Genomic DNA, 25,434 nt, shown 5'->3' with positions numbered 1-25,434 from the left:
TGCATTCCTTTTGAATTCTGGTCTTTAATTTTATGAAATCATTATACTTAGGCTCTGGCTCTGTAATGTGATGACTTAGAATTTTTATTTTTTATGTTTTTAGGACATCTTATCTATACACATTACTCTGCAGACTAGGGATATTGATACCATCTAAATATCTCCTGTATCTTCTTTTCTAAGTTAAAATTATATTGTGTGTATGAATAACTGGTATATTTGGGAAAGGTTGATTTGTTTTGTGAGCAAACTATTTGAAACATTAAAGACTAGAAAAATATTTTTATATTGGGTTAAGGGGGAGTAAATAGCTGAATATATATTTTCTAGACATGATAGAAAAGAGAAGGATTCCACTTTTAACAGCATTTGAAGAGGTAGTAGGTCAGAGAAAAGGCCACCTGTTCAATCTATACCACTTAGAGCACGGCTTACGCTTCTGTCTAATCTAATCAGTCAGCCTATCACTCAGAAACAATAAAACTGCCATTTTGATCTTCGCTAGCAGAACTTTTGAGTTCAGCAAAAGTGGATTGGTGTTTAGTGAGCTCTAAAAATGAGATCTGAGATAGGGCTGAACTGGTATTGACAGGCAAATTATTCGACAATTAAACATCAGTATAATTAAATGTCACTTTTTTTCTTTTGTACTCCCAAAAGCTTCAAACTTCTGGGTTTTGTTTGGGTGGGTGGTGGTGGTTGTTGTTGTTTTATGGGTGGGGTGTTTTTTTGTTGTTTTCTTTCTTTCTTTTTCTTCCCCACACACTCCCCAAGTGATATACGTTGGCTAGTCACCTAGTTAACCCACAGTCTTGACTCCGCATTTTAAAGTGTAGCGGTAGATATATTTCATTATCGTTGTTAGCAAAGCTTTTGAGGAACAGATGGACTTTTCATTGTTCTCTAAATGTCAACAAGTAAAGCCCTGGTAGGCCCTAAAGAGGAAGAACCATTGCACAGCTTGAGGGCTTCAGATGGAAGTGCTTTGTTCTGTGCTTGCAGCCCTGAAAGCAGGGCTGGCCTGTGCCAGGCCAATGCTTCTGTTGATTTTTTTTTTTAACACTCATGACTGCTGGATGCTGAGATCTTTCTTTGGGAAGAGAGGGCTTACATAAAATGGTGTTGGCCTACATCTTGGATGATACTTGACTGAACATCGGGGCCAGTGTGCTCTCTGCTGTTACTGTAGGGAAGAATTCAAGTGATTAGGAATAATGCGTAAAAATTAAGCATGAATCAGTAGCGTTGTATTGTGGCAGAAGAAGAAAATTAGTGTATATAGAAATTGGAGGTTTTATGTAAGGTGCAAAGTAATCCGTACCCTTTGTTCAATACTGCTGGTGTATTGGCTCATGTCTAGTGTTAGGGTCTGGGTGCTGCATTTCAAGAAAAATGTGGACTAACTGTGGCGAATTGAAAAGAGAAGGGAAATGACTCTTTGTCTAGAAAACATGACCAGTTCCATGGTGTGAGGTATCAGGAATGAAGATTGCCAAGAGACATGTCTTGAAATGCTTAGAGTCAAATACAAATACAAAAGTAGAAGGGAGTAAATTGTTCTTCATGTTCAAGGTGAAGTGGATAAATTACACTTTCATGTAGTTAGTGGCTTAAATTACAGTAAGAAAAGTAAAAGATAGGAAGAAAATATTTTTCTGTTGTAAGGATGGATGGCCTGGAACAATTTGTCTGTGGAGGCGTGGAATTGCCCATATAGGAGACTCTTATAAACAATTCAAGCTGATAACTGCCAGGTACTTCTTGGACGTAGTTGGTATTACCTTGTTCCAGAAGAGTGGGTGAATAAACTCTACTATCTTTCCAACTCTCTTTCATCCCATTTGCCTGTAATTCTGTGAAGCTGCATGTTGAGTGCCAGGACCTGAATTCAGCACAGTTGAATGATCCCATTCAGATGTCAGAATATGTTTACAGGAGTGTGAAAATGCCCATATGGACAGTAAAGCCTTACAGATTTGGAAGGGTAAGCTTAGACTAATTCAAGTTTGAAGAGATCTCAGGAGGTCATCTGATCCAACCTCCCACTCAAAGTAGGGTCAAAACTAAATTCAGGCAAGGTTGCTCTAGCAAGTTAGATCTTGGAAAAACCCTGGAGGGTGGAGAGTCCTCAATCTCTCTGGACAACCAATACTTGACTGTCTTAATGGGCAAAACTTTTTCCTTATGCCAAGTTGGGAAGTCTCTTGCTTGCAGTGGTTTGTGACTACTGCCTCTTGTCCTCCTGATTTAAGCCTCAGTAAGGAGTCTGGGTCTGCTGTCTTGGTAATCTTTTGTATTGGAAGAGAGCAGGCAGGGCCTAAAAGCCAGGAAGATGTTGAAGAGGTCTGTGCCTATGATCTGTTGGGAAGAGTGAGGTATGGCGGACAGCTTCAGCAAAGGGGGTGCAGCCTCTTCTCCTGATGAGTTCTGAATATGAAAGAGCGGGTTCTTGGTGGACTGACAGCTATCCAGTGGTGCTGGTGATATGGCTGGTATTAGGAGGCAATGCACTGTAAGCATGTAGTACTGGAAGCTTTTGTTTGTTTGCATGGTTTCTATATTCTTTCTGTTCTAAAGTCTATTCTTCCCCCTCATCCAACCCTTCCCTACCTGTCTTGAAGACTATTTCATAGTACACGCGATATTGCTGCTGTGAAGGCATTTGGAGTGCGATTCAGTCTGCTTTCCTCTTCTCCCAGCAGGAATGTCTGGAGGTCAACTTCTGCCTGCATTTTCTCTGCCACAGTTTAAGCTCACTTACTGCTTTGGCCAAGCTGACTAGTGAGAATAATTAACCTCCAGCACTGTTTAATGTTTCTGTGCTTTTCAGATATTCATGCTCTCCTCAGCTACCTCATAGAATAGTCGTGTCTGTTTCCCTGTTCCCCCTGGACAGTTCATGTTTCAGTCTTTCAGTTCTTTTGGCTTGTTCAAACAATACCTTCTGTAAGTCCGAAAGAAATGCAGACAAGTGTCAGTGGTTTATCACATGAAGCACATGATAATCTTGTGAATACAACCCAAAGCACCAGTTACTTACCTTGGAACAGTTTCTTATGACTTCTTAGAAATGAATTATTATTTGTATTATTAGTTTTTGTCTTGTCTATTGAAAAATGGATTTAAAAGTTGTATTTTCTTTCTTTGGGTTTGTGCGTACATATAATGTGTGTGGAGCACTGGGCAAAGTTAACATTCAGCTTGGTTTGTATTGTTGGACGTCTGCCTAGTATCCATGTAAGAGTTTTCTGGTTGAAGTTCAATCTGTTTAAAACGTAGGAATTTATTGGTAGACTGAGGAAAGTACTTTTGATTTCTCAGATTGCAGCTAGGAAATGCTACTGACTTCCAAGTTTTATCAGAAATGCCAAGGAAATTTGACTAATTGTAGTCTAGCCGAACAACTGGCTGCTTTTTTATAAGTGTATTCTGTTGTTTATGCATGCATTTTTCATCTTAAGATTGAACTTCTTTAGGGCAAGGCTACATGTCTAATCAAGGAATATCCAGTGGGGCAGAACACTTGCAATGTACTGCGCTGTTTTAGAGAAAACTGTTCTTCTATTTTGTTGTCGTCTTGGTATAGAGGGGGATGGTCACTCCAGCACAGCAATGTGTGTGAGAGGTCCTCTCCTTTGCTCAGAAGTTACATGAATTGGCATTGTGTTATTTTTCCATTCTGAAAATAAAAAAAATAAATGTTAGGATCCTGACTGTTAACCCTCTTTCTCTTCACAGTAACAACAGTGCTACAATTTTAATTTAGTGTATTAATGCATTAAATGTTGTAGTGATAGTAACTGTATTTCAAATACTAAATTTATAAACTTGTTTTTCTTGAGTCATATGCTGGTTTTTGTGGGGTGTAGTGTTTTTGGTTTGGTTCTTCCTTGTCAGCTAATAATGCTTTGGCCATGTAGTCGTCTTGCATCTTTGCAAGATCTGGCTCCAGCTTCTGAATGTCAGGTGCCTCAGAATGGCTCTGGAGGGGGCATTCAAATACTCAAACCCAGTCTGTTTAATGCATGATTTTAAGTTATGTTGTAACCCAGGATTTCAGGTATTAATGCATTCAACACGTTGTAAGACCTTTTCCCTCTGAGTCATTTTACTTTTAAAGTGCAATATATAAATTTAGATTATTGAGGTTTATTTTTCTTATCTCTTTGTCCTTTGAGGCTGAAAGCTCCATCTCTGGAGATCTTAAACATAGATGGGGGAAACATCAGAAGGAAAACTGCTAGGCTAAAACCAAAGACATGGATCTACTAATGTGTGAGCACTAGTGTTGGTTGACGTAAAGTGATACTGGATGGATAATTTATAAGGTACCGCTGGGAGAGATAGTTGAAAGAGACCCTTGTATTTAAGGGGCTGCAGCCATTACCAGTTCTGGGAGTTCTCTGGGTATGCTACTACCTGTTGAGATGGGCGATGCCATATACCCTATGTACACCAGTGTCCCCACTTCCGTATGCCAGCATGAGCAAATCTCTGGCTAGGAGATGCTGGCCATCTCGCTTCTGAAGTTGGAAATACTTAAATAATCTGTGTGGCTTGTTTTAGGTTTTTTTTCTTCACCACAGGGCAAAGCTACAAAATCTTGGACATCTGCTGCTGTTTATAGCATCAGCTCTGGTATTGGAGTATTAATGATCCCCTCTTCTGAGTATTTGTTCAGTATTTAATGTGCTGGGGATACTCCTATTGCTTATTGTTCTAGATGTGATTGGAGCACGAAGGTAGGGGATATCTTTAGTTGCTTTGCAAATAGCTGAAAAGTTTTGTTCCCAAAGGAAATGGACTTCCAAAGCTCTCCCTTTCTTCCCGACAGCCAGGTAGGAACGGCAAGAGGGTGTAGAGCCAGGGACTTTTCAGTTTTTCAGTGAAGTTTGAAAGGTTCAAGGACAGCTAGAGATCTTTTACTTTCTTCTAATCCCCAAATCTTTCTGGATGTCCTTATTATGTGCTACTATGTACTGGAGTTGTGCAGCTCAGTGTGCTTGTGACTGATGCAAAAATCTCAGGAGAGCTACAGATCCCACGAGGGCTTCTCTTATGTGGGGGGTAGGCTTTTGTTTTTTAAAAAGGAAAACCAATTTTTTTTACATTTTCTTTTGGTCAGGTTTGTCTGAGTCCTGGTCTATTTTGTTTCCTTTAAATTGTTAGCTAAGGTAGGTGACAAAGGACTTAAAATATCTTTTTTTTTTTTTTTTTTAAAAAAACAAACAAACCCCAAACATTGTTCCAGGAAGAATTGCTAGAGGTACCAATGCTGGCATTCCTGCTGTGACAGCAGGTTTTAGGTGGAGCGTCACTGCTGTACTATTTTGTAACTGCTGAGTCTTTGTGTTGCTCCATTTTCGCTGCCTTTGCAAGACCCCCCGGCCAGCACTGCTGCTGTAGATTAGAGGTCAACAATCTAAATGTGCTGCTTTGCAATGGCTGCCTGGGAAGACAGGGTTGAAGTCCTTTCACTCTGAACTGAAAACTGTTTGTGATACCTCCAGATTAGGATGATGATGGGTTGTATAGAAAAGACACAAGCAGTTGTGTACATTTTTGATCCATTTTGATGCTGATAATCTTAACTGACATATAGTGCAACACCAGTCCAATGGATTTGATTGAGAATCCAATTATGTGTTTAGTTAAAACCATGATTGTAAGTGAAGTGCAACCAGTCCTGACCTCAAACTGCAAGAGGCAGGGAAATCCTCTCCTTTCATTCGTTCCAGGTAATCCTGCTCCCTGAACTGAATCTGTCGCCCACTTATGGTTTGAATTAGTCCTGTTCCCATTCTTCAGCCACTGGTTCATATTCGAGTGGTCTAGAAATGGTTAACTCTGGTAAGTATGGTTGGGAAATAAGCTATTTGTAGTTTCCTATGGGCCCTACTAATTATTCATGTGATGAGGCTTACATAAGGGCTGCATTGCAGTTGCACTTCATTTGATGACAGAGTTCTGTATTTCTGTGTAAACAAAAGTCAAGTGATAAGGCATGGGCAAGCAAAGTCTATAGTTGAAACCAGGGGGAAAACAATCTTTTCTGGGAGGATCTTAAGGTGGCACTATCTGCTTAACTGTCATGTTTCTTTTAAAAAAGAAAAAACCCTGACAGTATTTTAGTCAAAAAAGTAAACTTCTCTTTTTTTCAGAACTGAAAGAGCCTTCATTGCTAACATTGTTCCTTGCTTTAGCATTTCTTCACATTCAGTGGTGAAAATCAGTTAAATAGTACAATTAAAATTTTGTGTACCATGAGTTATGAAAATGTTAAAATTTAAAATGGTGCAGAATTTTTTTCTCTTTAGCTTTGATACTGAAATTGTAAAAGGAGACTGTCATGGAAGAATTAGATGTACCTGCTTTAGAGAAAACTGGAAATTCTAGAAAACATAAATAGTATTGATCTACTAACACCCTTATAAGACCTTCCTTAATACTTCTGGGCAATTTGTGTATAACACCAGTTAACCTAAGAAGTTTTGTGTAAATATTCAACTTTTCTTTCTACATCCCTGTCACCTTAGCTGGAATATACAGCCTTCTACCTCTTCTCCCCACCCCCCAAATGTTGTTTGTAGTGTTAAAGGAAATTATTTCAGGTGGAAACAAGGTTGGCCAAAACACTAGAGCTTTGTTATTGTTTATTGCTGTATGATTTTTTTTCTTTTTTGGCTTTTTTTTTTTCTTTGTGGTTTAGTGTGAAAGCAGTGGTAGTATGTGGTTGAAGCTGAGTGCAGCAATGGAGTGAAAGTCATACATAGGTGTGGGAGCAGCTGCCTGATTCATAGCAGTTGGCGATGTGAAGTTTGTAGCTTGTGTCTTCTGACTTTTTGGTGCTGGTGAGGAAACAGTCTGAAACAGCTTTAAAGTTTTAGATTTATTAAAAGCTACAGACAGATGTATCTATGTATTAATGTATGACCCTTTATGAAAGCTTTATATGAGCCTTAGCATAAGACCCTCCTTGGCCTTTAGGCTCTACCCATATGCCATTACTGCATTATTTTGTGTGAACTCATAGTTTTCCATTTCCTGGCAAAGTTTTTTGTTAGCTTAGGTGTTGATCCTGGAAAACCTTGTGTACGCCTCCCTTCATGCACTGTCCTGTTAGGTCTCATTTAAGCCAAAGGAACTCTTACCTTGTCTGATGTTAAGTGCTCACAGGAATTAGGTATTTGATCACAAGTCTTGTGGCAGGGACTGTAGCCATCTCGGTTGGTTTTACTGTAGTCCTGATATGTAAACAGCTACTGTAAGCTTAAATTCTGAGGCAATTTGAAACAGTTTATTTTATGTAAGAATACTTGTTTTGAAAGCATCTGTGCTACCTCCAGTGCACAAGGGACTATGAACTCTTATGCAGGCAAACCACAAGTGGTTTGCATTGATGATTTCCGAGAGCAGCTGCAAAATGCCCGATAGAAAAGCGTTACGTGCCAAGAAGAGCTGATTTAATTCAGTCAAGACAAAGAAATGAGTTTTGACCCTGAAGAGGCTTGTCAGGACAAACTTTTCTTTCTGTCCCCAAGGAGCTGCAGCCAAGCGTTCAGCAGACAGAGATGGTCCCAGGATCAGGTGTTGCTGCTTTGTGTGCACTGGAGCCGCGGGAGGCTGGCAGAGCAGTGCCCAGCAGCTGCACGCAGAAGAGGATTGTTCCAGAAATGGAGGAAGAGCCTCCCATGCATCTAACGTAAAATTGAGAGAACGGCTTTTAATCTGTGTGAAGTACCTTGTGGCATCATTTATCTTTTTTTTTTTTTTTATGAAGTGACTTTGCTTTAATAGTTTTGGAGTTCTGGTTGGACTTGTAATCTAATCAGGGAACCTGAGCCCTAATGAAAAATTAAGCCTACAGCCAGAATGGGAAGCAGAAAGTACTTAGCCTCGATGTTACAATGGCATAAATGTTAGTTGTTTAAAGCAGATACAAATAGCAAGGAAGTAGCCAGTTCTTGCTAGATTTTATTCACAGTGTGTATGTCATGAGTTAACTATGCAGTTGAGTTGTGGACCTGTCAGTTTATATTGTGGTGCATTACCAGAGTACACTCCTTTCATGGACGTGCTCTGTCCTGGAGCTAAAATTTTGCTGTAATGGTGTTGCCAGTATTATTTTTATTAGTGGTAATTCCAAACTGTATGCTTGCTAGTGGGCTGAGGTCTGTATGCTAGTAGCAATTAAAACAGGAGAATGATTGTATTTCCACAATGATTTCCGCACTGAATTTGCTCAGCGTAGGCTACGAGGACTTTCTACCTGCCTGGAGTGGAAGTTCAACTGTTAGACAATCAGACAGTCTTTTCTATTTTATATGTTATCAAAGGTCAAGAATATGAAATTAGCCCATGCTTTCCTGATCAGGTAGCAGGAACAGCACTTTCTGTTAGATTAAAATATCCAGTGATATGTTGGATGTTATAGTCAATAAGTTATTTGTATAGTTTTAACTGTTAATGGAGAACTAGTAGAAGTAATATTGAAGAACCATATCTTAAACTTTAGTCAGGTGATAAGCCTCAGTCAACATAGAGGATGTTCTTTTCTACTGGCAATGGGGAAATTTAATACCCTAGGCAATGGGGAAGAAGCAAGAGTGGCTGCAGCTTTTTGCCCAATATAATTATCTTTGCCCAAATCAAACAAGAAGTTAAAGTATTCCAAGTATTCATGTATTTACTAAAATATGAAAATATTTAGTAAGTTTCTGGTTTATCATCCAGAAATTTATTTTCCATGCAGTATCCACATTTAGACACAGCTCTTCATTTTAATCAAATTCTCAACTTTCTGCCAGAACTGTTTTATTAAAAAAGCTTTTGATCTTGATGGTTTCTTGTCTGTCTTCAGGGTAATACATCTGAGTGTGTGCTACAAGTGTTTTCTTCTGTGAGAACTTAAGGTACATAAATGTAGAGAATTGGATTTGTCTGAGGAGCTACTACCCTGCACTTCTGTAATCCCATGTATCCATTGTCTTGTAACTTCTTCTGCATTACTTACTTCCCTCAGACTGGAGAAAAGGCTGAGGATGTGAAGTGGTGGCAGCTTGGCCCTTGGTGCAGGTGTCACTGCAGTGCAGAGCTCTCTTCCTGCTAGCCTTGGGATGTGAGGTTGTGTGTGGAAACTGGCTTTCCTGTGAAGTTCCAGATTCCAGTGGATTTTTTGCAGAGACGGTGTTGAGCAAGGCCCTGATAGTCTTCACAGCTGTACCAACTGCACTAGTCAGCTGTGACCAGTCCCTTTCTTTTCACTTCTTTTGTTATTTAAGCTCCAATTATTTCAGCTTTCCACTGGTATTTACATGTAAATGCTAAATATTCTTGCATTAACAGAAACATTTCCTTTTTTTTTTTTTATTCCTGTCCTATCTCCACCACACCTGAAAACTGGATTGCAGTTAGCAGAAGAAAAGATTATGGCTGGTAGATAACCCAAGCTTTGCACCTGGTTGAAACCTCATGGAGACTGTTGTTTGAATTAGTACCAAGAGACTTGCAACCATCTCAACTGTTGGGGGGCTTGGAGAATGGAGGGGGGGAGTTTGAGGACTGTCAGTTTATATTTGCCTAATGCCTGCTTGCAACAAAAGAGCATCCAGCATAGTACCGAGCAATCAATTTGGAGTATGACTCAGTGTGGGGAAAAATGCTACCTACTGAATTTCTAGCATAGTTTCCTGAATTGCCCTGACTTTTAACTAACTTTTTGGAGGCCTTCTTTTAAAGCACTATCTGAAGCCAACAAAGAGCAGCGAGGTGATCAGGTCTTCATAGGGCAGCTGAATACAGTGTCACTGCATAGGAACAGAAGGATGGAAAAACTGATCTTTAATTTTTAATGCTGTTGCTGCTATTGTGGGTGTCTTTGCAACCTTACAAATAGGATGAAGAGACATGAAGGAAAGAATTACACTTGGGGATTGACATTCAGACTTATAAAAATGTGTAGCTGAACCAGAAGGACTGAAGAAGGTAGATAATGTTGTTCCTTTCTGGTTTGCAAGTCTTAAAACAGATAGTACTAAATAAAGCAAGTGGGTGATTTCCCTTACTGCACAGCTAGGATTTACCAGCTCAGAGCTTTCAGTCACTGCCTGAACAGTCTACCTTCTGTTTTGAAACAGAGCAATGTCTGTTCAGTAGAAACAGTCAACAATAAATACGAAGAAATTTTCTGTAGTTTGCTTTGGAACTTTGTGGATCGGGTGTTATGGATACAACACTTTTTTTCCTTTTCTTTTATTTTTTTTTTTTTTACAAGGAGTGGCAGAAAAGTCATACAGTGGTTTTTGTTCCAAGAATGTTGCACTGAAGATTAACAGTGAAGGCACTATTCAGAGCAGATTACTGAACGGTTGTTTTTAGCTGTCTTGTCCCATTGTGAAGCGTCTAGTTGTTATTTTAGTAGTGTTAGCTAAACAGTCATTTCAGTAATGATTAATGACAACTTGTAATTTTCTCTTAACTGACCTGATCCTCCTTTTATTTTGTGTGTTATTTAACTGTAGTTACTTGGGAAATGGCTTGTAGCTTTAGCTATAAAAAGTATGTCAGTAACTTTGTGTTTTAGTTAAATGAAGTTGGTGAAATGTAATTCTTGGACCCGTGGCTCATAAGTGTAAAGTAACCAACTGCCCTAGACTTAAGAATATAGAACTGGAAAGATAAATTCTGCGTATGGAGGGGAAACAAATGAAAACAAATTTCAGAGCTACAGTAGTCTTGGCATGAATGTGTAGTGATTTCAGGATTGTATCTCCAAGGGCTTGGAGAATAAGTGTATGTGTGTGGGTAGGTGGATGTGTGAGTGTTTGTGAAAGGAAGGGGAAGTCTGGGTAAGGGAGGCAATAATTAAGAGTTCTTCTTTGCTGCAAACATAGGAAACCCTTTTAAATTTATTTAAAAATAACAGAGTACATCTTAAAAATTAGGCTGTTCTGAAGAAGTGGTGAACTTCTAGAATAGGCATATATTTAACTGTTAAGAGGAAGAAATTGGATGAAACCTAGTGTTGCCATGACTGAAAGGTTTTTGGTCATCTGGATAATCTTGCATTACATCAGTTTTTCTCTCCTATTCAAAAAATTGTTTTCCTGTAGTGAATAAACATCATTTTGTTTGCTTGTTTCTGAATAGACTTGTGGTACTTATTCTTGATTTCCCTAAAGGTACTGGTAACTTGGAATGTGAGGAAGTTCTGGAATGTATGTACTTATTCTTAAAATATTTCACTTAAAAGAAAAATATTTCATACAATTAAAGTTATTCCTTTGACTTTACAGGTAAAGCATATTCTTTCGTGGGGGTATGCAGAAATACTGTCATTGCTCTGCAAGTAGAAGTGTTCAGCTTTTGAAAGAGAAAGCCACTGTCAATTCTGTGCCTTTAATTGAAAATACTACGTGGGCATCATTCGTTGGTGTACTGTGATGCCGTTGGCAATGTTTCTGAAACCAGCTGTCTCACAAAACTGGGTTTTTTTTTTTAGTAGAGTTTGACTCTTGTAACTATATAGTAGTTACAAACGCGCTTTTTATGAAGAGTTGACACCACCTGCGTTTTTGTTGAGTGGCATACTTCTTACATCTTGGTGTGTTTGGATGTCTTAAGCTGATTGCACCCTGGTTTACAAAAGGTATCCAGATTACCCCCAAATCCCTGAACTCTAAATGTGACTGAGTTTAGGCTTGCAGGTGCCCAGATTGTTTTGTGGGTATTTTTTTTTCTTTGGTGTGTTGTGTTTTTTTTTTTTTTAAATTCCTTACCATTTTCCCCTTTACACCTAAATAAATGTTATTCTGTAACTTGGTAAAGCAGCAGTGACTGCAGTATTTTGAGGGGTTGGAGAGCTCATGTTCACCACATTACTTTTGACGGTACTGTTCTATCTCAGCTGAATTCTTGCACTCTAAAATTTCTGGAAACAAAAGGTCTCTAAAATACTGGCAGCACTTGTCATCATGACTCATTACTGGGATGCTGAGCTGTGCACTCTTCAACAAGCTTTCCTTGAATTCTCTTTTGATTAGGTTTTTTTCATCTTAAGTTACGTATAATGACATTTGTTTAGTAGATTTAATCTCTGTTAAGCGTTCAGTCATATAGCAGAAAGATGCTACAGAAAGTGTATTCCTTTTCCTGATACTGCCCTAATCGCATAATTAATACCAGGGGCTGGTAAGCTTTACCAGTGGCATGACTCAGCCACTCCTTACAGCTACAAGCTCCAGAGCAGGAATGATGAGAGCTGTTAATTTAGGTGTTAAAACTACATTTTGGAGGAAAAAACACCATAATTTGCAAAGGAAGTATAGGGTGCCATGCTCTTTCTTTTGTATATCGAATTGCTTTCTTTATGAATCCTTATCCACAGATAAGCTCGATTGCCCAGTTGTCCTCCTTGTATCCATCACGAATGCAGTAGTTGTAGTCACTAGTTTGGGGATGCAGCAAAAGACCTTTCTTTCCTCTGGAATTTGTCACCTCTCTGTTCTTTTAAGCACTTGTTCATGCTCCCTAATAAGGAAAGACAGCCTCTCCAGGCTAATTAGCTACACGGAGATCAGGTGTCTGTAGTCCCTTTCAGCACTGGAGCATGCTTGATCCATGATTGCTGGGACCAAGGTCTCTATTCTGCAACTTTATTGCATGATACAGATGTGCTCGCATTCCCGCATGGTATGAAATTAATTTTGAGCTTTAGTTTTATGAAGGCCTAACTCCTTGTTTCATTTCTTGTTAATACACTGTAAATACTTCAAGTCTTAATAAATTAATCTTTGCTGCATTTGCTTAGATCTCATTTTCTCTGAGATACCGTGTTATTATTTCTCTTCTGGCTTTCTGACAATGGTGAGACGTAACACTAAATGTTCACAAAAAAACCCAAGGCAAGTAGCACAATTTAAAAAAAAATCTGTTTGCCTTAGAAAATGTTGTTTCCAATATCAGTTTAGTTCTAATCAAATTGCACTTGAATTTGGAGGGGTGCCAGTTCTGTGCTTGGCAGGCACGTGGAAGCTTGTGGTAGTGCTGCTTTTCTATTGCAGCTGACCTTGTCTTGAACTAGAAATAATCAAGGCCTGTACAAATCCTGCAACACAGTCCCCCTTCTCTCTCTCTGTCTCTCTCAAGAGTCAAATTGTTCTCGAAAGCTGTGGATTTCTTCACTCACTAGAGAGTAAATTAGTCCAGGAGAAATCACAAGAAGGAGGTTTGGATGAAAGCATTCATTCACGTTATAAGGAAAGATGTTGGAGGTTTACTAGATGTACTGGAGGGTGTGTTAGCTCTTCTCCGGGAGGGGGGGACGGGGAAGGGAGCCTGCGGGGCGGTAGGTCTGCGTGAGGGCAGGCTTGGGCCTTTCCCCTCCCCGTGTTTTCTTTTCTTGGCAAAAGCACAGGACTGTGCGTGTCAGTGTGAGGGTGCCATCTGCGCTGCACAGCCTGCTAGGCTGTTACAGAATTGCACAAGAATTAGTCTGGAATCATACTGCTAAACTGTTTTCTGGCTAGCTGTGGTGGCTGCCCGGAGACGCAGCTATTGTACGGTGCGTCAGGGAGCGAGTGGAGGCCGCAGCCTGCGAAACCGCCTCGGCCTGGCACTGCGGATGTAATCCCCAGCAGGAACGGCTAATGGGTAGATGAGCTGATCAGACTCAAGCTGCTGAAAAGGGTAATTGTTTTATGAAATTAAATTAGTGTTTAAAAATAATAATAATAATATTTTAAAAAGTAGCTGTAGAGATTGCGTGTAGAGGAGGAGAACGGGACAAATCTAGTTACAGCAGTGATATATTTCCTCAGCCTTAATTTAATTCCAGTTTTTTGTTTGCTGCCTACTTGTTATGTGCAAACTGGAAGTGACAGTCTGCAGCACTGAAACAAAGTATTCTGCACGTGTATTTTTGAATAGGATTTTTTTGTTTGCTTGCAGTAAAATAAGTTAGCTACTGCAAATGTAACATCTTGGAGCCATTTGGTAACTTAGTGGCTGATTTTGCTGGGTGTTTTAAGCTAAGGGCTTAGTGGTCACGTTTAATAGCTAGACATGAATTGAAGTGGAGCTGATACCTTTTTATCAGTGTCTTAATAGGACTTTGGAGTAAAATCTGGACCACATAGATGCCGCTCTAGCGTCTGCCACAGTCTTTAATACACTTTTAAGTCCAAGAGCTATCCAGGAAGTTTTATTTCTGTTTTTTTTTTTTTGCCAGACTTGCATCGAGATATCTACTTGAAGTGCCTGAAAGTTTCCTGGTGTCTCAAGGCAAGCATTGATACACGTTCAAAACACCTGCCTCACTTGTACTTGCCTGGGGAGCTGGGGCGAGTTAAGGGCGAGTAACTCCTGGACTCTGCCTGGTTTCTGTGGGCTCCGGGCACACACAGCACCTGCTGGCAGCGCTGAGCTCAGTCTAGACCGTGGCAGCTATGGCAACTTTGGAGAAACATTGATGGGAGCGGTGCCCAAGTCTTGCATAAGAGTGATTGAGTTACAGTGGCAGGGAGCTGGTGCTTGTGTCCCTGGCTGGGTGACTGGCATGCCCCCCTGCCTCTCACAGGTGAAGCAGGTTCTCGGTGTGGGAGCTGAGCCATGGCGGGAGGAAAGGCTCGGCAATGGGCTGGGTGGCCAATTGCCACAGCTCGGCTGCTGAGCCGTGTCTCATATAATTGCTATAACTTACTATCTGCAATTGCTAGTCCTTTTTATGTCTTAATACCAGTATGTATAATTGTAGTCATTGATATCACTAATATGAAATTGTATCATTAACTGATATCACCGAATACTAATGATTCAAGCATCCATAAACAGAGTTAGTCTTTCTGCAGAAGTGGCATTGTCACAAAGGTACTCTGGATTTGTCCTGCACTTCATTTGCTTTTATTTTTAAGGATGTCTTTTATTCCATTATTTTTTCAGTCGTTGAGGTATTTTATGAAGGCTTCTTCCTTCTGCCGTTGAAGGCCATCAAGGGCTACTGATAGTATGGTATATTTATGGCTTGTTCAGAGACAACTGCCTAGCTGGCACTTAAACAGAAAAGCAGGAGACAAATCATCTGGACTTTACCTGTGTTTTACTGTAACAGTGTAGGGGGTTGTTTTGATGCTAACGTTGTGGAGAGATCGCTATGCGGTATAACTTGTAGGCATTGGGTTTGAATTTAATCTGTAAATGGGTTCACTCTGAAGTGGAGTTAAAAAAAAAATCATTGTGATGTTTCTTCAGAAGGAGTTGCGTTGGAAGGTGAGTTATTGACTTTTATGCTTTTTGTTATGAGAAGTTGGGTTGTGTGTGTTTCTAGAGTTACAAAGGCAGGGTAAAAGCATACTAAAACAATTCTCAGACTTTTCATACTTGTTTCTCTGGCCACCAAAAACAGCACTGGAAATGCTGAGAAGGACATTACAGAACACATCTACACTAAAGGTTACTGAATGATAACCCAACAAATATAAGCATTTTTTTACCTGTAGGCGTTATTTAGCACCACAGACTATGTTGCCACAGGCAGCAGAGGTGCAGGGGCCATTGTGCCGAGACGTGCCAGCACCAGAACAGAAACTCTTAATGACTGATGGTTGCTGGCATGAGCAGAAAGACTTGTTCCTGTGTCCTTATTGCTGTGTTAAAAAGAGGTAGACCTGGCATTTGTCATATATGAGCCTTTTTTGTATTCTTAAACCTCACTGAGAGGTAGAGAGTTAATATACCGATCAGCTATTTCAGATGAATGCATTCAGATGCTACATTTGTGGTCTCCTTTGGACGTGCTGATAACCAAGCATGCTTCCAATGTGTGCTAGCAAAAAGACTGAAAGGTTTATGCAAGCAGAAGTACTCATTGTCTGTTGGATGAAATCTGTTCAGCTTTCTTTACTCCCTCCTTGTTGTGAAGGAGTATGCGTAATGGAAGTGGTTTGAGGAGTGTAAATGTAATGGAATAGAAAGGAGAGGGAATCATGATGCCAAAGTAATGGCAGGAAGTTTTATTCTGGTTTTGGAGAGCTTTTGTTTGTTTGTTTCACAGTTTATATTGCCTGCTACAACTCATTAAATGTTTTATTAGGTGCTCTTGGATTTAATGTTTTGTATACCCACATGTGAAACTTAATTGTGTGAAATTTAATAGGCTTAGTGTAGTGAGAGGAGTATTGGATAGTCTTGGGTTTACAGGTCAACTTGTTTCCTGCTCAGCACTGCATGTGGTTTGAGTGATGTTTGAATTTATGCTTTTCTGAGCAAGGTGAACGCAGTCCTTTTCCCACAGCAGAGTTTAATGAAAAAGAACTTTACATGGGGCTTCATTGTCATGTTTTCTTCTTTTCAATGCTCAGCTTCTGGCTAGTTACTGCTAATCTGTTTTGTTTCATTTTTTTCCATAAAACAAGAATAATTTGATGCTTTCTGCTTTCTAGGTTGCTCTTAGAAGTTCTTGTTTGCTTATTGCTATTCTGTGCGGGTGCTGAGAAGGTACATGGTAAATGTCCTGATTACTCTTTTTTAGAGTAATATTTGCAATACTTCACATGCAAAACAAAAAAATCACTGGTCTCATTTTGTTTAGTATATGAAATGAGATTAAGGGATGGCTTGATCATAGATGTGTGGAGACTCTGAGGGAAAATTAGATAAAGTGGAGGTTCTTAATGAATGGAGAGAGATAAAATTATTCAGTAGCTGAAAGGGGATGTGTGTGTGTATGTATATCTATCTATACCCTTATATATCTATATATATCTAGATAATATATATTTAAATCGCTGGGACAGTTTTCCATCCCTAGAAATAAAGTAAGATAGGATGTTTTTTGAGGGGATATTATGATATGATCTAGTTTAAACAGGCATCAGTTCTGGGAAGTCTAATGTCTTGCATAACACAAGGTATTGACCCCATGACTGCTATAGTCCCTGAACTGTATTATCTGAGCTTGTTCCAGCCAACAATATTTTTAGCAGAGGCATTGTGCACTTATTCTACTGAGAGATTAGTTCCAGTACAATACAGTGCATTACTGTGCCACCACTAGCTATTTTAGCCCTCCCTAATTAGACAGCTTGTCCCGGTGTGCTGAGGCAGAATAGATTTAGGGGATTAAGTTTCATGTGTGTGGCCTGGAGGTTCTGCAAAGTACATGTAAACAAGGGTTGGGTGTGTTCATGCTTTGGAGAGCAGGAGAGGGAAGGATGCAAGGCAAAATGTTGTTTGGAAAGTTGCTGCATCTAAGATGATGTGATTGGAAATATGTAGAAAACACCTGATTGTATATAATTAAGAGAGTAGCCTGAAAAACAGGTGAGATGGGGCCATGTAGAAGACAAAATGGGTGAAGTCAAATTGGTCCTGGAGAAAAATCCCAGTGGCAGACTGCCAGGCTAGGAACTGGGCAAGGAGAGTTGACCAAAATGAACTCTTTCACATTTTAAAGCATGGGTGCTGCCTGCTTTGCTGACAGAAGTGACCACATTAAGACAAGGAAAAATTTGACTGTAAGCAGAAGGAAAAATCACTTTCCTGAGTGATGTGTGGGGTGGTGGAGGAGGAAGTGTTCCTGTAATCAGTGCTGGAGCAGAATCTGACTTGCATGAGGACTATTACTTGCTGGACCACCCATTCAGTGCGAATAGTAAGACTTTGGGAGCCATGAGGTTCAGGCATCCACTCACATCGTAAGTGGCCAGAAGTCAGGTTGAAGGTGAGCCATTTGTTGCTTACTATTAAGGTCATCATGTTAGCTTGGCGCCGAACTGATCAAGAGAGCTATATAGACTTCAGAGCATGAAGTAGCCCTCGATCAGACCTCAGGCTGGGTGTCGAAGACCTCTTGTCTGCACATCTTTTTTGGGGAAGATGTCTTTCAAACCTGATGCAGCTGTGATCTCTCTCTGGTTGCTACCTCCCAACTCTGTGGCAGGGTGGGACGTTGTGTGAGAGTAATTACAAAATAAGAAGGGAAGTCTCTTTGGGGTGAAGATTTCCTGATGTGGTGAGACTTGCTTTGTTTTTCCTTTGTGTTGCATATGTGCCGGTGAAATACTACTTTCTCTCAGTGGTGCCTTCAAATTTAGTGATAAGGTGGGGAGGAAGGGCACCATCATCGCTGCTTTGTCTCTGGATGTTATGTTACAACCCAAGAAAAGTGATTGAGCCGGTAACAAGCTGCTAGTAGTCACACAGATTCCCATCAGCTCAGCTGGTCTCTGGAATGGTATCTTGCTGTGGCCTAATTATGGTCATACATAATGCACTTGAAGCTTGCTGTTGTCCTGGGTTTTATAGCAGCAGAGCACTCGGAGGTGCTGCCTGGCTGCAAGGCAGGGAGCTAGCTGGGAGGATTCTCATGGGAAGTCTCCGAAGGCTGACATCGAAACTGTTTGACAGTCCTGTCATCACTGTAATAATTATCATGCAAATTATTGATATTTTAGGCATGCTGTTTCTCTTTGTGGTCACTCTGAGCCTTTACTTAGTATAAAGGAGAAAATTATTCAGCACCTGTCATAATTGCATCAATTCCTCAGTGTAGAAAATTAATTTTGACCTTTTTTTTTAAAAAAAAGACAGAATTAAAATATATGGAGAAAACTTTTTTTTTTAGTTGTCAACCTTCATTCTACAAGTCAGTGCTAAAAGCCTTTCAGAACTGGGGAAGAAGTTGGGGTTTTGGGAAAGTTAGGTTTTTGGGATGCACAAAAGTTTACTTAATTTTGAAAAGTTTCCATCTTGATTTTTTTAGAAAAGGCCTTTCTAGGATTTCTTGTGCTAGAAAACAATGGGAGGAGTACCTCTGGAACTTTAGAAGCCCAGTTTAGAAGCATTCATGCTTGTAAGAACAATTGATTGCCTTTGTGCTGTCTGCACTGGATTAGTGAAAGAATAAGAGTGATTAGTCTTAAAAAGAAGCTTGCCCTCTGACTGACTTCACGGTATTAAAATAAGGCAGTGGAATAACCCACCAAGTTGCATTTTCTAAATATTAAGTGTTACAGGCAGCATGCTGCAAAGAGTTATGGGCAGAATGGTCAACTTTTCCAGTTGTGTGGAGTGCTTTTAGGAAAGGCATATGATTGATTTCTTTTTGAAGGCTTTCTCTCCCTACCTAGAAATAAAAGCTATTTTATTAGAAAATCTTCATTAGCCTAGAAGAAAGTAAGTTTATTACAAGCTTCAGTATGTGTTTCTCAGATTTTGTGTTTAGTGGACATAGGTTCTAGTGGATCCAGTTGTTAGTGAAAGAGCTGTGTAACTCCTGAATTATTTTTAGTGTTCTTATTTCATTTAAGGGGAAAAAACCCTTATGATAATTATTGTGATGTTAAAGAGAAAATCTGTGACCTATATTACACACTATGTCGTTAAATGCAAATACTGTTTGTAGAATATTTGTGCCTATTTTACACATCATATAATCGTTGCTTTTAATGATACTCTTCAAAGGTTTGTTTAATTTCCACTCCATACTAGAAGGTATGCTGAACAGGGGAGGTACCTCCTGATCATTAATGAATTTTCCGTAAAGGAATTAGTGTGCAGAAAACCTTACAAATAAGTTATGGTTATTCTCTAGTGTCACACAGTGGGATAGAATGAAAACTTTAGAACAAAAATTCTGAAAAATACTCCTGACAGCGATGCACACCCCTGAGTGAAAAATTTGTAATCTGCAATAAAAAGAACATACACTGTACTCTGTGTGATTTTCTTACAGGATATTTCTCACTTGAACTAAAGTATATGTGTGCTGATGTAATTTGAATTAGTCTGCAGTCCACTCAGAGCTGTTGGAGACTAGCGCGCTCTGCATCAGCAAGCATTGGCACCGTTGTGGTAGATCAGTAGGTAGCTTTGGGCCCTTATGTTACCATTAATTTTTGGAACAAGTCTCATGTGTTTGGACTGGAGCATTTTGGCTTCGTTTCCTCTAAAAGGGGTATAATTTGTGCACACCGGAACTGGTCAGTGATCCAAACCAATGTGTGGTAAGTGAAGACGTTGGGGGACTTTCCTTCAAGACAGCACAGCTATTCCAAACCAAACACTGATGTTGATATGGCCCTTAGAGTATCAAATATGAAATGAATAAATGCCTTTAAAGTATACTCTGCGTATACAGATGTTCAACTTTGACATTGTGTAACTGAAAGAAGTCACTCCGAGGTAAATATAGGTACTTGAAGTTTGACACAAATGGAGAATCTATATTAAATGTTCCATGACTTTTTTTGTATGTAGCTGTACTGCTGGTGTTTTATCACCCTTATATTTGTCCCCTGTTTTTTAAGCTGCACACGTTTGATTTTTTTTTTTAATTTGGTGCCACTTTGAGAATTTGGAAACACTTTTTTTTAAATAAAAGGTAGTTATTAAAACAAATTATTAGCTAATTACAGCTAGAGTGATATGTTATGTTGGCCAGAGTTTTTCTTCCCAATAGTTAACCATTAAACCAATTGAATCACAAACTGACACGATATTCTTTAATTGTGGAGCTAGTACATTAATTCAATTTTGACAAGACTGCAAGAGTATTTTAGTCAGTAAGGAATTCTTTTCAGATCTCTTACTTACATTGTTTGTAAGCTTCTCTTTCTGATGATGAGAATTTCTAATGGTTCTTTTTGTCTCTTCCAAAACAGAATTAGACCACAGCTAGCCAAAGAGAAGATTGAAGGATGCCATATTTGTACATCTGTCACACCTGGTGAACCTCAAGTGTTCTTGGGAAAAGATAAGGCCTTCACTTTTGATTATGTCTTTAACATCGACTCACAGCAAGAAGAGATCTATATTCAGTGTATAGAAAAACTGATTGAAGGTTGCTTTGAAGGCTATAATGCCACAGTCTTTGCTTATGGCCAAGTAAGCTTTACAGTTTTATTCTAAAGTCTTTATTTTTGAATAAACAGTTTTTTGTAACTGATCTTTCTCTTAAATTTTGGAATGGATTAACCTCTTCTTTAATGTCTTAGTTTTATTTTAAATGAGATCCTGTAGGAGACTGTTTAGGAGTCTATATAGATTCTGTGTAGAATGGCAGTTGAAACACAGAAGATATGTATATATGTGTGTGTATATATATATGTATGTATGGAGTAGGTCTGAATTAATAGTAATACTGAAAATAGCATGGGTCCATATAATTCCTGAATTTACCACAATGCAGCAATACAAATTAGTGACTTAATCAGTTGATGTATAGACAGAAGTTGTACCGAGATTCTTTTCTGAGCAATTTCCCATCCCTCTGCATTTTCAGACACTTTTGGGAAGAGGAGCTTTTTTAAAAATAGTCCTAGGGAACTTCAGGCCACACTGTTTGTTTGTGGGCAAAATGTAGAGATCAGATTCCAATGTCAGAGAGCTTTTCATAGAGAACACACCCTCTCAGTACACTGGGCACACATCTTGCTTTTCAAAGCTGAAATATTATTGAGTACAGTGAAGAGAACGCGTTATTGTCTTCTGATTATTCCTTTAGGAATTGATTGCATAAAATTTGGTCTTGGATGCTGAATTTCACCACTGTTAAATGTCATATCTCAAGTTCGCTAAGTGAAGTCTAGTCCTAGTGAAACAAAGCAGTTTGCAGAGCCAGTTTAGTAGATTACGTTGTGATACTATCTTTGTCTTAGACTTGACCCACTAATTAAGTGAAAACACAACACTACCTTGTCTTCTAGAGGACTTCACTTTCAATTAAGCTACTTTCCTAGTGAAGGTACAGCTTGTGTTCTTCAGTGCTGTCTATAAATTGAGAACAATGGTAATATTCTCCCTGAGATATTCAGACATCATAATTAGTGAGCCATTTGATCTACTTTGGTAAGGAAATGCAAATGCTGCTTCTACCTTCAAAATATATGCTTTAATTAACAGTCTTGGTTGAAAACATTAACTATTCTTTTGACCTCAGAGATGATAGCTCAAGGCTGATGTAAGCAGCTTAGAGGAAGCTTGTAGGAGAAAGGTTATACAAGAATGCAGGAACCAGTTCAATTTTTTGTGTGATCTGTGGATAAACAGTATAGTTTGTCCAACTTCTGCTGTTTACCCTTTTTTCAAATGGACTGTTATTGTGCATGTTAGTATTGTAAAGACGACAAACTGACGTAGTGGTCACTGTCTACCACTAGTGTTCACAAACTGTGTTTCTCTCTGATGATTTGGTGCTATTCACATGCTCTCGTGACTACTCCTTTTTCAATTTAGACAGGCGCTGGCAAAACATACACCATGGGCACTGGATTTGATGTCAACATAACAGAAGAGGAACAAGGGATTATATCTCGTGCTGTTAAGCATCTTTTCAGGTGTATTGAAGAAAAAAAACAAGCTGCTATTAAACAAGGACTTCCACCTCCAGATTTTAAAGTGAATGCACAGTTCTTAGAGGTAAATATGATCTGTGTTTGTGTAAATAACTTCATGTATTTTTTTAGAAAGTCAAGTAAAGATTTTTTTCTGGTTGCTACTTTTGCATTCATTTCCCACGAGGTGTTTTGAATTCATCTTCAAGATTTCAAAAGGAAATCTTGTGGAGTTTGCTTCAGCTCTTCAATTTATGAAAAAGAGCCTTTTTATCTTATTCCAATTATTTTATTAGCTTCCTTTACAGCATTATTTTGAAGTGTAGAAATAGCTATATTAGACATCATTTGTCCCTTTCTGCAACACACATGTTTGTGAGGCCTGTTGCTCTTGCCTGTTTGTAATTCTTTACAAAACCTTAAAGCAAGAAACTATACAAAAATACCCCTACAAACAAACTCAAAAAAAAAAAAACCAAAACAAAACAAAAAAAAGCCAAAAAAATCAATTGTACTTTATGCCTTTGTATAGTGACTGTGCTTTGCCTGCTTTTGTCACTTTGCCACAGATTTCTTGAGCTTTCAAAATCTGTTCAGGAGACTTCTTATATAAAGAAGAAACCTAGCATAAAAATACTTCTTTCTGTGATCCCCAATGGTTTAGAATTGGGCTTCTGTGTCACTGTTCCCGCTTTCATTAGACCCAGAGAAAACCTGAGTCAGTATGTGGAAAAACTGTTCCCTTTGTGTGTTCTTGTAGACACAGCTACCGGTAAGAGAGGCCATAAGACCCGTGATCTTTCCGGCCTGCAGCAGCTGTTGGCTTAAGTCTTGCAACTTTTATGCTGTGTCTCCTGCACCTGCAACTATTTTTTAAATTGATTGATTTGGGCGTAACATATTTACATTCCCTACCAAGCTGCAAAATCTGATACTTCAAGCACATGGAGACGAAGAATCAATTTAAGGAAGAGCAGGTGTAAATGTGTATTTCTTATTTCAGTAACTGCAACTTTACTTTATCTACTCTGGGGGGGGGGAAAGCCCATTTCTGTATTACTGAAGAGAAAGCTATTGGTTTTATTACTGATGAAGTAAACTAGATCCTTTAGTCACACGTTTCTATAATTGTTTTAAAGATTAACAAGCTGGCATTAGTTTTGCACTGGTATAGGTTTGTCATTGCTAACCTTAAGCAGAGCTTTCTGTTGCTCTGGCTAATGTTTGCCTAGCGAGAGTCTAGGCTTTAGCACGGGCCATGGGAATGCTGTACTCTTCTGTTCTCTGTTTGAACATTGGGGATCTGCAGCTTCATTGCTGCTCAGGCAGCTGCAAGAGTAGTAGTTTAAGGAGGAGTAACCAGTGTAGTTTCTGAATTCCTTGTGTGTTTTGACATGACATTACCAATGTGACTGAGAGTCCCAAAGTAAAGAGCAGTAATTGAATATTACGGTGATAATGGTATGTGGAATTGCAGCCATTACAACATATTTCAGACGAAATGTGCATAATAAACCCTGTCTTATTTATCTAATCTAGAGAAAGTTTAAATGATGTATATAATAGTTTCTCCTTTAACAAAATGCCACTGCTTCTAGTAAATCTTTTTTTATCATACTGAGGCTAAAATGGAGTTTCCTAGAAAGAGCTTTTTCTCATTAGTTACATATCGTACACTAATCTTATATTAGAAAGTATCCTCTTCCTTCCATCCTACATACCATTAGGGCTGGATTACATAAACAATAATTTAGTCATTGAACAAGTTGAAGCAACATTTTATTTTGGAATAACTTTTAAGTCTGACAGCTGGATAACTATTGGGAACAATGACTTCTGTTCGCTACTTGCTTGCTTTTCTTTTTAGTTTGCTGCACTCTGCCTGTCTTAACTCCTTGCTTTCCTGCTAACTTTTCCAAAAGATAGGCATATGCAGTCCCATGCAGTTATGGGTGCATTATCAGAATCCTCTAAATTGTGGCACCAATTTGTTTGCACTTAGCAAGGTAAAATGTTGGTAAGAAGGCTCCTATTTAGAATATTTATGTCTAATAATTAAATATAATTCCTTTTTACTATGTAAAGAATTAAAAGCATCATGCAGCCTTTTCTTCTCCAATGGATTTTCACTGTGAGAGGACAAAGCCTCTTGCTTTCAGTGTATGAGAAAGTACATTGGGTGAATACAGATCTATTGCAGTGGTTCTTCAGCTTTTACCTGGGGATGTTGATCAGGGATTTAATCAGTTTGGCTTATGGTCTGCTGAAGTGAATTGGTATAACCAAATTGAAGGCTCTGGAACTGTTCCAGTGTATATCAGCAGAGACCTAAGCCATGAGATTCCCAGTGAGATGCTGCTTTTTCTGTTGCATTGGGTTTGGTTTTTTTTTTTGATGGTTGCCTTCAATTGGATTTAAACCCCTTTCCTAAACCCCAGAACATTCCCATGAAACAATAATCCATCTCTTCTAATATTGATAAATGCATAGTAACTTCTCATGTCTTTGCCCGTTCTCACATCATTTACTGCCCCTAAAAGTCTGATGTCTTTAATGATTCTGAGTTGAAAACCACTAAATGTACATGTACTTACCTTCAGGAGGCCCAGTGAAACAGGCAGTAAACATTAAGCTGCCTAAAACATGTGGTAAATAGTTGCTGTTGCTCATATGATTGTGCTTGAAAGTTGTATCTAAATCTGGAACACCGAAGTGTAGGCATTGTACAGAGGGAAGTACAAAAGCCCTGCTCAAGAAACCACGGCATAGTATTTTTGGCCTGCTGGTTGGTGTCTATAATAAGCAGCCAGCACAAAAACTATTATACGTTAAATTTGTTCCAGGGCAGGAACAGCTCATCTGCATGAGAGACACAAAATTATTAACGTGTGAGAGTGGAGATGAGAAAAGGTGCGATAGCAGGGAGAGCAAGTGGAGTGAGTTTGAAGTGTTTGGAGGAGGGTGCAGCCAACTGAATCAACAAAACAAAAGCCAAGCCCAAGGTCAAACCTGAAGACAGCATGTGCCTGCCACAGAAACCACTGCTGCAGTTGTTCTGCTGGCACCAAGTGCCTCCCCTTCCCTGGTCCCACCAAAGAATTTTCTC

At 39.1% G+C, this 25,434-nt stretch overlaps 1 protein-coding gene across 6 annotated transcripts in view; it reads left to right on the top strand.

The window, feature by feature from the left end:
• The window catches only part of KIF21A (kinesin family member 21A), a 91,662-nt gene that overhangs the window by 8,794 nt on the left and 57,434 nt on the right, over positions 1-25,434 (top strand). For all 6 annotated transcript variants that reach the window (XM_063323405.1, XM_063323404.1, XM_063323402.1 and 3 more), the window contains exons 2-3: positions 20,658-20,880; positions 22,231-22,413. In XM_063323405.1, coding sequence (XP_063179475.1) covers positions 20,658-20,880; positions 22,231-22,413 — 406 coding nt within the window. The remainder of the gene's footprint in view (positions 1-20,657; positions 20,881-22,230; positions 22,414-25,434) is intronic.

The sequence above is a fragment of the Chroicocephalus ridibundus genome, chromosome 1, assembly GCF_963924245.1.
Source record: "Chroicocephalus ridibundus chromosome 1, bChrRid1.1, whole genome shotgun sequence".
In the NCBI taxonomy this organism is placed as follows: Eukaryota; Metazoa; Chordata; class Aves; order Charadriiformes; family Laridae; genus Chroicocephalus; species Chroicocephalus ridibundus.
Note: the sequence above shows the minus strand (reverse complement) of the source record. Positions and strands in the feature narration are given on the sequence as shown.